The sequence below is a fragment of the Danio rerio genome, chromosome 3 (genome assembly GCF_049306965.1).
Source record: "Danio rerio strain Tuebingen ecotype United States chromosome 3, GRCz12tu, whole genome shotgun sequence".
Taxonomy (NCBI): domain Eukaryota; kingdom Metazoa; phylum Chordata; class Actinopteri; order Cypriniformes; family Danionidae; genus Danio; species Danio rerio.
This window is the reverse complement of record NC_133178.1, coordinates 38,951,993-38,964,515: the sequence shown is the minus strand read 5'-3', so window position 1 is coordinate 38,964,515 and position 12,523 is coordinate 38,951,993. Positions and strand designations below refer to the sequence as shown.

The 12,523-nt window shown below is 34.7% G+C and overlaps 1 protein-coding gene across 3 annotated transcripts in view; it reads left to right on the top strand.

The window, feature by feature from the left end:
* Positions 1 to 12,523, top strand: part of llgl1 (LLGL scribble cell polarity complex component 1) — an 85,049-nt gene that overhangs the window by 37,738 nt on the left and 34,788 nt on the right. For all 3 annotated transcript variants that reach the window (XM_005164142.5, XM_005164141.5, NM_001045469.2), the window contains 3 exon segments: positions 1,494 to 1,575; positions 1,699 to 1,829; positions 2,256 to 2,399. In XM_005164142.5, the coding sequence (XP_005164199.1) occupies positions 1,494 to 1,575; positions 1,699 to 1,829; positions 2,256 to 2,399 (357 nt within the window).

The following is a 12,523-nucleotide window of genomic DNA, read 5'->3' as shown; positions in this document are numbered from 1 at the left end:
TTATGAAGTAAACTCACTTAAAGATATATTCAGCAAATATATATATATTTTGCCAGGAAAATGTGTAGAATTTCTATCAGATAATAATGTAAAAAAATCTGATCCAATTTATTGTTTAATTGTTTGTGGAATATATTTATTTTTAACAGTTTGATTTTGCCATGAAAATAGCCATTGTTGCTTAATTTAGCCTAAAACTTTTACTGAAAGGTGATTTAACATTAATAGGAACAAAATGCATTTAAGGAACCTGTTAATATGTTCATGTGAGGACATTTATATCCATTTTGCCAACTTGCATATCTCTAAATTATTAAAACGTATACCACATTTTGCAAAACAAGCAACATGTCTTGAGTGCCCAAAGTCTGTCAGAAAGCAATAATACAATTCAAGTTAGGAAAGCATAAATATCCCTGTATGGATTTTGCTTTTATCTTTTTGAGATGTAGCTCTGCAATAATAGCAACACACAAGCAAGAGTGTCATTTTCCCTGAATCTCAGTATATGAGCATGATCACATCTTGACTGCAGAGTTTCATTCCTGTGTGAATCTGTTTTTGGATGAATCAACCAAGTAGGTGGCCACTTGCTTCGTTTATAAAGGATTCTGCCTTTCTAAATGAATCATTTCAATGAATCAATAGTTAATACAGGGACTTACTGCCATCTGCTAGAGGTTTTTTGTTTTGTTTATCCACGATGGGCCTAAATCACGATCACAAATACATGCTCATTAACATATAAAAATTATTGTGATCCTAAAATAAAGTCACCCAAAATATTAAATGAACAATTTTCAGCAATACCAAGTTTTTAAAAAGTAAGTTTTTCAAATAAGTTTTTTTGTATACTTCTTAAAATAGTAAAATGTAGTTTTCTTTATTTATATTTATTTTATTTTATTCTATTTATTTTTGTTATTTATTTACTTCTATTTATATTTTCTATTTATTTATATATTTATTTTAAACTATTTATTTATTTTTGTATTTATATTTATTTTTATGTTATATTTTATATTTATGCATTTATATTCTATTTACTTTATTTTTGTTTATTTATATTTTATGCTTTTTGTTTATTTTTTATGGATGTTATTTATTTATTTATTTTTGTTTTTCTACTTATTCTTATTATATTTTTAAATTTATTTATTTATATTACGCTGAAATTGCATGCCTTTATACATTCTTAAGTTTTCATATTGTTTTCATATTGTTTGTATTGAACAAGAATCAGTGCTTGAAGAATAAATGTAAGAACTGATAAATTAATTAATTAGTTCTCAAAGCTTTTACGGAGAAATACAATGTATAATGTAATACCCTGGGGAAAATAGCTTGTCAAAGAATTCTGCAGCAATTTATACAACTTAAGTTGTGTCAAAATTGATTTACGTGAATGAACAGGAAAAGGGGAAAAATCCATAGCAATTTGTGAGCTTTTAGGACAAACAGATGGTGAAATAATCCTTGACTGGTCATTTAAGATATGGTGCTCCAGGGGTAGAGATGACGGGACTTCATAAAGACACTGCTGCTGTTACGCAGATACACTTCCTCTGTGGACAGGTAAGACTGTTTGAACATTTTACACTCGGGAGATACATGTATTTACTCCAGCCATTGTAGTTTATTGACTGTGCTTTATTGGAGTTTGAACTTACTTTGAACTTTTGTTTTGTTTTTTTGTAGGGAAGAATACTTTCTCTTTTGGATGATAACACGATTCACCTTTGGGAGATCGTGCAGAGAGAAAACCGATCACATTTGCTAGAAGTTCACAGCTTCAACCTGCCTGGCAGGCCGGGCATCGAGAGCACAAGGTGTTGTATTTTTTTACATTTTTCTCGCTCAGATTTGCTCTTGCGGTGGCGCAGTGGGTAGCGCTGTCGCCTCACAGCAAGAAGGCCGCTGGTTCGAGCCTCGTCTGGGCCAGTTGGCATTTCTGTGTGGACATTGCATGTTCTTCCTGTGTTGGCATTGGTTTCCTCCTTGTGTTCCGGTTTCCCCTATAAGTCCAAATACATGCAGAGGTGAATTGGTTAAGCAAAGTTTTTCATAGTGCATGTGTGTGAATGAGTGTATAGGTGTTTCCCACTGATGGGTTGCAGCTGAAAGTCCATCTGCTGTGTAAAACATGCTGGATATGTTTGCGGTTCATTCCACTGTGGTGACCCCTATTTAATAAAGAGACTAAGTCGAAAAGAAAGTGAATAAATGATTGAAATTTTGCTGTTTGTGCTTTGTAGTGCAACTCGTGTGACGGTCATGCTGCTGAATCTGAGCTGTAATCTTCTCGCTCTGGGGACTGAAGGTGGTGGGGTTCACTTTCTGGAGTTGCCTACCCTCACACTGCTCAACAAGTCTCTGTTTCAGGACGAGATCATGCAGAGGTAAGAGCTGGTCTTCAGTCGTTATACGGACCCTGTCAAATCATCCACTAACACAGAGAGATTACCACTTTACTGAGGGAAAAATTACAAAATTCATTAGCTTCTCTGTAAAAATGAAAGACCAGTTAAATTAAACATTGCCTATTTCTTTAAGATTGATAAAAGAACTATCTAATGCCCATCAAGACTGCATTTATTTGTTTGAAAATGTTTATTTTTTTATTATAAGTCAGAACTTAATAAAAAAATAAATAAGTTTTACAGATTGACTAAGTTGAAGAAATCTGAATAATATTTAAGAATATAAAATGTATATAATATAATTGAGTTTGTTACAATGTAAATCTCATCAGTTTATTTAAAATGTATATATTTGTCAGAATGTATTCCCCCCACCCCTCATTTTTGCAGAATTGAGTTTTTTTTCCTTTAAAAAAAAGAATGACATCTATTTGAAAAAATATTTTGTAACATCATGTATTTCCTGCCACTTTTGTTCAATATAGTGCATTCATTCTAAATAAAATATTTATTGGTATGAACCTTTGACCCTTATAATCTCTACAACCTCACTGAGAAGTATTTTCAGAATGTCTCTCAGGGGAGAGTTAGTATTTTAAGGCTAATAAGCTAATAAAGATGGCTGTCCGGACAAATTCCTCAACTCTTACCTCATAAAACAAGCATTGGGGGACTCCAGCCCCCTCTGAAAGGACTGTGCATGAGCTTAATGAAGCTGCAGCCTCCTTTTAGTTTATTTTCTTTCCCTCCTCTGCCCCTGTCCAAGCTGCATTTGTCACACTTCCCTCCTACACTGTGAACTGGGAATGGATCAAACTTTGTGATTCTCACAAAGCTCTTTTCCCCTTCTTGCCCCCAGCTGTGTCTGTCTGTCTGTTCCCCTGTCAGTTGGTTATAGGGAGTTTGAGCTTTCCTGTCCCACTGCCAAAACACAGTAGACTTCACACCCCCACAGATAGATGTTTAAGTTTGATCCCTGTGATCTCAGGAGGTCTACGAGTAGAGACACTGACAGGTGCATGAAAAAAAAACAATTTGGCCTGCAATTTTAAGATTTTGGGGTTGTATAAAATGTTTGTTTTTAAATGTAAACAAAGTAGAGTCGAACTTTTATTCCGCTTTACAAAGTCTATAGATTTCAATCACAATACCTATTTTGGGCACACTTTGTTTTAAAGTACAGTTCTCACTATTAATAAACCATAAGCCAAGACTTTTAACTCAATAATAATAATTAGCTGCTTATTAATGGTTATTAAGGTTGTAATTGGGTTTAGGTATTGTACATGTTTAGGGAGTGCTAATTTATAAGTGCTAGTAAACAGCCAGCATTTTAACAGTAGACCGGTAATAAGGCAGTATAACAAATGACATAACAAAAAGTCATGACAACAAATGTCTTGTTACGTTAACTTATTTTAATACATTAATCAAGTTTCAACTTCAGTCAGTTTGATGAGTTGATATTATTTGAAAAGTTGATTCCATTAAAAAGTGTAGGTAAAAACATCGTTCAAAGTGCAGCATGAAAGTTTGATATCCAGTGGTTGAACTAGGTATTGCACACCTAACTTAAAACGGACACAAGCGCAGGTTGCCAGATTGAAGACACCAACAGCAGTGTGCCTGACTGTCAAGTCTAAAGGCTGATTTAAACAGTGTTCTAAATACAGTAAAAGCAATGGCACGCAATAGAAGGAATATTCTCCATATTAAAAGAAGTTGCTCTAACCAACACCTGAAATTTATATTTTAGATACAGCTTCTATTTCTTGCAGCTGAACAACAGAAAACTATGACAATGATCACCTCAAGTACACAGTTATTCAGTGTTAAACGCTAATAATGTGAGTTTGACTGCCATTTTGCATGAGATTTATTGCCATAGCAGATAGTTCACTTCAGATCTTGAAAATAAAATAAACCTTTTGAAATTGAACTTTAAATCTGTAACTCAGTGCAAGCCAACACCTATCAGAGATATAGCATCTTCATTTAATAATGTTAAAGAGGTATTAATCAGACTATAAACCTTAGAATTTTGTTGGAGTGCAGTAAGTGCACCATCCTGTGCTTCTCAATGGCTGTATTTAAATTTTTCATTTTTTGTCAGGTTTAAACAGGCAAATTGCTTATCACTGCAAATCACGTCACGTAGCGTGTTGTTAGGACACAAGGTTACAACCTGCTTGCCTAATGTTTACGTTCATAATATTCATGTTATTTGCTATTTAATAAACACCTCATGTTTAACTCTGAATCTGCATCTCATTTCGGACGATGCTACTGTCCAACGGAGGTCACATTTCGATCACGGATGCACACTTTGAGAGCCTTCATGACTGAATGAATCACACCAAGGCAACCCAAGTGCCAGTGGGTGGGTTAAATGATCAAAACAAAGACAGACGTTTCGGCACCTAACGGACATTTTTAAAGCAGAATATCTGATTTCAGCATTGTTTTTCAGATAAACAAGAATGTTCTCTTAGCATGTTTCTTAAATATTTGCAAACATATTACGGTATTTTTATGTTTTTAGAAGAGTCAAAAACTTACACTTAGCACCTTTAATATGTAGTAGGGAACAATGTAGTAGGTAATCTGCACTTCAACTAAAGTCTTACCTGCATTTGTAGGCTTCTTTCTCAAAGTTAGTTTATTACACTGAGCTATAAATCTTTACATGGGCATCTTGCTACTTTTTTGGTTTGATTCATATCTGTACTCTGAAAGGTTTTATAGAAGGATTAGTTCATGCACAATTTGCTGATCATACATTATTTTATTCTACCCCAAAATTGGGATTTAGTTTATTTATTTAAAAAAACAATTCTGGCTATTATCTGAATTTTCAGTTTTTTAAGAGCTCCCTAAATATAAAAATATATCTTAAATGAAAAAATAACTTTTAAACAAGATATTTTGACATGACATTTTATGTTAAGATATTTAAAAAAATGTTGGAAAGCCAGTAGTAGCCATTAACTGCCATTTAAATATTGAAATCAGTGGCTACCATTTTCCAACATTCTTCAAAATAGTGTTCAACAATAAAAAAAGAAACTCCTTACATTTTGGAACCACTTATGGGTGAGTAAATGATGACAGAACTTTGATTTTTGGGTGAACTATCCCTTTAAGCCTCTGCTGTTCAGTTGCCATTGTAAGAATATTTATAAATATTTAATATATTTGGCTGCTAAGAAGAAACCCGTTTTCCTAATGACTGTAATTCTGTCTGTAACAAGGCAGGGAAATCACACTAGCTATTCATCGAACTCTTTGAAGACGCTGTTTAACGCAGAGATAAATTACAGCTTCTGTTGCAGATATAGCCTGGGTGGCTAAATGCGGACCTCATCTGCTTCTCAGAGTCCTTGAACTGCTCATTAACGGAGCACAATTTGGGGTAATGGGCATACTATCTGAGCCACTGGTAATAAGTATGTGTCAGCCAGGAAACTACTGAACAAAATGCTTTTGTACCAAGTGCCAAATCTCTTGAGCTCCAACCGAGGAGGCGTTTAAAACGGAGGATATGAGCTTTGCACACTCATCTTTGGGAATCTGCAGGATCTGGAATGCTAGAATGTACTTTGTGGCTTGGTTGGAAAAAACATTATTGTGTTTTGTGGTCGTTTGTTTGTCTTTAAGGCATGTGGAACATCTAGATTGATATGCATGAGCGTTTCAATGTCTTCCGAGTACTGATTTAATTGTGAAGGGTGAACATGAAACTATGATATTAATTCTCTCTGGGGTGGCCAAACTTTGCTCACCTCACTAGTTCAGTTGCTACTCTGAGTCAGTTCTGATTAGGATTTGATTTATACTGGAGCTGCTTGATATTGGAAAAATCTGACATTACGATTGTGTTTTTCTGCTGTTATATATTGTGTCATGAAAACAACTTCACCAGATGAATTAAATGGCTCTATGGGGTATATGCCGAAGCATGCTAATAGGACTTTTAATTTGCCAGTAACCTGGGTTAAGCGCTTCCGGCGAATTGAATGCCAATTCATAATCCTGTGCGTTTAAGGTCTGTTTTCTTTAAAAATCAGCGATCTCCACTAGCTGAGTGATATCCGATTTAAAGTGGGTCTCAGATTGTACAAGAAGCACTGCATTAAATTACATTTCCCTGCCATATCTTTATAATATGAGGATTTATAATATGAGGGCGCGTGCGAGTAAACAGCTTTTTGTCTCGTTTTACACTTGAGCAACTAAATAAATGCTAAAGTTTATTAAACTGAATGTATTTTAATGACATTACAACATCGATGCTGTATAAGGAACCGTATAAAATGGAAAAAAGTTCACAATAACAGGCCACCGGAAGTGTATCAGCATGGGAACAGCACTAGCTCGGCATATATCCTATTTGGTAAGAATTCAGGTACATAAATTGAATAATCAAATGTAAAATAGCACCAAATGGCATCTTCATTGTGTATACATAATTCAATAAAAGGTATCTTTTTATAAAAGTTTCAAATGGTACATCATATTTAATTTTTTTTTTTTAGCAGTGAACATTTAGGAGAATGATTAAGTTGCCTTATGGCTCGTTTCCACTGACTGGTACAGTACGGAACGGTACGGTTCGGTATGGATTACCTTTATCAGGCTTGCGTTTCCTCTACCAAGGGTACCCTTTTGGTGGGCGTGCTGTATGACAGTTTCAGTTGACGCCATTTTCGCTCGAGAAAATGTCTACAGTAAAGCTGTACGGGTCGTTCACAAATCATATGAGAAGCACTACAAAACAGATGCTTTATACACAAATACTTCTGTATAAATGTTTATTACTAAATTTTCTATGAACTGGATTTGATTATAACTGCAGATCAATGACAGTGCGAAATAGCCTACTGTAAAGTATGTAATTATATTAAATAAATAAATAAATGCAACATATATGAACACATAAATACCCTTACAGTCTCAAATATTTTTTTCCAACTACAGAAAAACTACACACAGCATACATTTAGTGCCTATTTAAATAAAATGTGTGTGTATATATATATATATATATATATATATATATATATATATATATATATATATATATATATATATAGCCTACAGTCAGTGAAAACCTTTCATCTGTGTCTGTTATCTGCAGCAGCACATGTAGCCTCTGTTAGAAAGTCATTCCATCAGTCTGAGTTCATATTAGTCCAAAAAGTAATAATAATAACAGTTAAACATGGCAGTATTTTCACGTTTGCTGAAAAAATAATGTGCTCCTTTTTTCCGGCTTCTCCGGCTCTTCACTCTCACGGTTGTCAGTTTCTGACAGGAACGGGGTTTAAAAGCGCATCAATAATCAGGCGCACCTTATTATCATCAGCTCAAGAAGCTTGTGATTTCAGATATAGACTCGCGGCGAGCGCAAGCAAGAAAGTGAAACCGCTCAAACTTTTGGCATTGTGGCTGTTCATTAAGACGACGAAAAGGTTTGTTTGAGCCCAGGCCGACCAGCTGTAAAAGTTCTAACGGCTGTGTATTTTAAACATGGCGGCTCTTTTGTTTTCATTCTGGCTTATTGCGCAAGCGAATGACATCTCTGTAAACCAATAGCGTTCAGCTGCGCGTCTAGCTCCGCCTGTTGGTGCCCTTTCTTGTGTATGGTATCCTTTAGAAAGGGTGCCGAAAAAGTGGTACGGTACGGTTCGGTTCGGTACGCTTTTTGACAGTGGAAATGGCCATAAAAGAGTACCGAACCGTACAGTACCATTCAGTGGAAACAAAATAATTGACAAATTCGGATTGCGTCCTCCACAAAAAAGACAGTCTCACAGATTCGCCTTCAGCAGCTAATAGTAATGACCTAAGCACACTGGACCCAGGTAAGGAAGTTCAAAACATTTTGGGTTGCAGCGCTAGCAATACTGGAAAGACGAAATGCAGGAAATACTAATATAATTACCTGAACTATGTTTTTTTTTTTTTTTCTCGAAGTAAAGAGACCTTGACCCAGCCACAGTGTATTATCTGCATGAGTTCTAACTAACAAATGCATGTGACCGTCTGAATTAGTAAGACATTTGCAGACGACTCATGCCCAATACCGCAACAAGCCCAGAGCAGTTTTTGATCGCAAGGCCAAAGGCGTACCTTTTTCAGTTACAAATGGCCTACTGATGTTTTACTTTTATATTTTACATTAGGCAATTATTTTGTGCATAAACATATTTAGATATAGTAATAAACATACAGTTTGTTTAAAAACAAAATTTTTTTTGTCATCCTTTCTGCAATCTTATATGAGTGATAATATCATTAAATGTGGAGGAGGGTCTTGTAGTTTTTCCTTTAATAAGGGGGTCTCAGGCAAAAAAAGTTTGGGAACCACTGTAAGTAACACAATTTGTGAAAAAAAAAAAAAAAAAAAACCTGAATGATTAAAAAAATAGGGACTGTTAAAATGTTAGGACTTGAAAAAATATAGTAATAGCATTGTTAATCTCAAAGTCATAAGAATATAACATAATATAACAATCAACACCATTTGGAGCCGCATCTTTTTTAAGAAGGAGACGAGCAGCAAATCAGGATTTCGCCATTTCCAGATGCGAAAAGCTCTCGAGTAAAAAATATTCCGTACAAACATAGTCCAAACAATTCTTCTTCTCGCACTTGTTTTGGCAACACAACGTGTCATCTCTCTGCCGTCTGAACATTTTACAGGTATAAACAGTCTTCGAAGCTATCATGCATATTAATGAAGTTGCACCGCATTCACAATAGAGCACACTGATAGGTTTGAACCAAGTCTTTCTCATGAATGAATGCAGCACACTCAGAGACGTCACGAAGTACTCCCAGGTACAGACAGCTACTCTCCACGCTGGAATACACACAAGGATCTAATCGGTGTGACGCAGCTTCAAAAATTCATATTAAACCGGAAAAACTAATTTGCTCAAAGTAACGCAAAAACAACCAATTTTTTAATCGACTGTCAACAGCTCAAAAAATGTGTTTTGGTGTTTCGTAACCCTTTAAAGACTGCAATTATTTTAAGCTTTTTTTATTCTTTTTTTTGTTAAACCAGCTAGAATTGTTTCAGATGTAGAATTCATAGTTATTTAGTTGTAGTAGTTGTATTTTTCTATTATTTGAAGTTAATGAACATTTTATAAATATCAACTGTTTTTGTGACGATGGCTGTTTTTAGTGTTTTTATTTTAAAAAGGTTAAATCAGCTCTAAAATGTGTCATTTTAAGCACATATTATAGAAAATTATGACATCATTTGTAATCATGGAAATTAAGTTGGTATTATTGAGTTATTATTCTAAAAGACTCTTAAATTTATAATTTAGTAAAAAATAAATTGTTTAGACTCTGCACTGTCTTTATGATCTTTGATGAATATATAGAAGAAAAAAAATAAGGACTTTTCTCAGTCATTTTTTCAAAGTCTTTTTTTTTTCCACTTAAAAACCGTAAAATATACATGTTTTGTCTGATACTTTACATATAAGAAGCATTTTGGGGGCCTGAAAATGCAAAAAAAAAAAAAAAAAACATGTAAAAATGTAAAAACATGTCTAAAAGTACGTTCCAATATTGTCACAAACTACTTTTTTTTTTTTTTTTCCCCCAAGCTGCTTGTGACATGTTAATGAATATTATGCGTTTACTTTATTGGCATGTGCAAGTTTTTGACAACCAAATAAATGATAGTTGACCATCTTTAGAAATGTACATCTCCAGCTAGCCTTCCTGGCTTAATACAGCATTTTTGATACTTGTCATAGATCCCTGTAAAAAGGGATCATTTTGACATTGTTGTCATCTGTGCAAAATTTTTTCAATACCACACATTAAAACGTCAGTGTTCAGTACATAGTAGACAAGTAAACACACCCCGTTCAAAAAAGTAACCTCTCCTTTTAACGTTGACAATGTTCAACATTCTAAATATCTATCTGAAGACACTTTTCAGTGTTGCTGTACACATTTTGACCCGTTTAAAATAGTGCCTTATAAATATCATTATGACTTTAAAGATGTGCATATCTGTTTTTCTATTTTCTTAAAAGTACTTGTAAAATCCTTCAATTGTTTGTGTAAAATAAATATCTAGTGGCCGTTTTCATCCAAAGCCTAGCCACCAATCGATTACTCCAGTCCTACTTTTCCATGCGCCTTCCTCTGTTCGTCCCCCCTTTCATGGCTTCATCTCATCCCTGGCTCTGTGGGTGTACATGCACATTCCAGCTCTTGAATTCATGCCACAGCCACAGAGGAATCCCGGACTGTGGCTTTTGATTGCTCATCGTTTGTCTGGCTTACAAACTGTATTTAAGCATGTCAGCGTCTGTGTCAACTCCTGCCGTGTCACTTCTACATCAGTATCAATGATACTTTTTGAGTTGTTTATTGAACTTTGTGTTTACTTTCCGTTCACCCTGTTAGGTTTTGCAAACATGAATCAAGAGTAATTGTTACCAAATGTTCAATACATTGTTCTCAAAGCTTGGAGCTGGGTTTATTCTTCGCTCGTTGAACCCTGAGACCTGCACATTTTTCCATGCGAAATGCTTTTCCACACATACAAGCGTGCGATTCAGCTGAGAATAAAAGTGCTGAGTGAAGTTTTGCAGTGACTGTTTTCTGTGTACTTCAGTAGCACTCTGTGTTTAGGGAGGTAAGTGGTGTGCGTGTACTGTGAGTTGGGTTTTTCAGCAAACAAGTGCAGTTGACTGGCACTAGAAAGGGAATAAATTTTCCAAGTGTTCCATGTTTCAGGCACAGCAAAGGATTAGGTGTGGATAAATCAATTTTGAGAAAATTAAGACCCTTAATTTATTAAAGTCTTAAATGCGTTTTTTTACAAGGTCTTAAATTTTGTTTAAGCGTTGTCAAGTGTTTGACTCTAAAAAGCATAAATATATTTATTTTCCTCGATCTATGCGATTGGTTCAGGCCAAGGTCCTCTGTCCGGGTGATGTCATGTAATTTGCAACAAACGTGGAAAGGTGATGTGACTCCACATGTAGCAAAACCATAGAGCGAAACAGACGGCAAAATTGGAAAATGTAAGTTTATGTACTGTTGGTTGGAGAAAGACAAGTTTAAACAATGGCTGAAGCCTGTTGCTGGAAACAACCACGTAATTTATTCTTTCAAATGTTGTTTCTTCCGAGCTTATCGGAGTTCTGTTGTATGATTTTGTTTTATTGATTTATTTAACTACAACTGTTTATTAACAACTGTTTATTAAGTTAAAGGTTTGATACAGATTAGAACTTAAAGTGGCGATGAGGTGTTAACAAATTCTTAGTAGGTCTTTGAAAAGGTATTGAAATTACCTTTAGGATTTCTGCATATACCCTGTTACAGTGTCACTAACTCATTCAAGTCCACCAAAAATGCTAGAATTCTATCAAATACAACTTTTTTTTTTTTTACAAAATCTAATATTCAGAATTAGAGCTTTGATGCCATTTTCGTGACAGAGTTTCTACAGGGCAACAGAATTACAGAGACAGGACATAAACAAATAAATATATTTAAAAAATAAAAGTAGTGAATGCAAATATACAACTTGACAAGTGTATGTACATGTATATTACTATATACAACATTATGAGCTGCAGTTTTGTGCAGCAGGAAGTGAAGTATGTTGTTAAATTAATGTATATGTGTATAAAAAGAAGTGACGTTTGCTGCACAATTACTATCATAAAGTATTCATTAGATGGGTAGTTGTCAGCAGGGGTGGTTTTAAACAATAAGCAAGCTAAGATATGTTTTATGTGATTTAATAACTGTAAAAAGCTCCATATTTTGACACAGAATTGCTTGTATTTGACCATTTAGGTGCTACAAGATGACTTTATCTGTACGTGTTCGGCTCCATCTGAGCGGATACACAGAACAGCACAAGTTTTCTTTTGTCTTTTAAAAAGCATGTGTCAATCGACTACACTTCAATAAATCAAGCCAATAAATCAAACCAGAAAAACTCTTAAGTCAAAATTTGTAAAAACATCAATGGGTTAATCATGGTGGAGCTGAAGAGTCATGTTTTGTTTTTTGAGGGACTCTACTAAAGCTAAATGGCTGAGTAACAC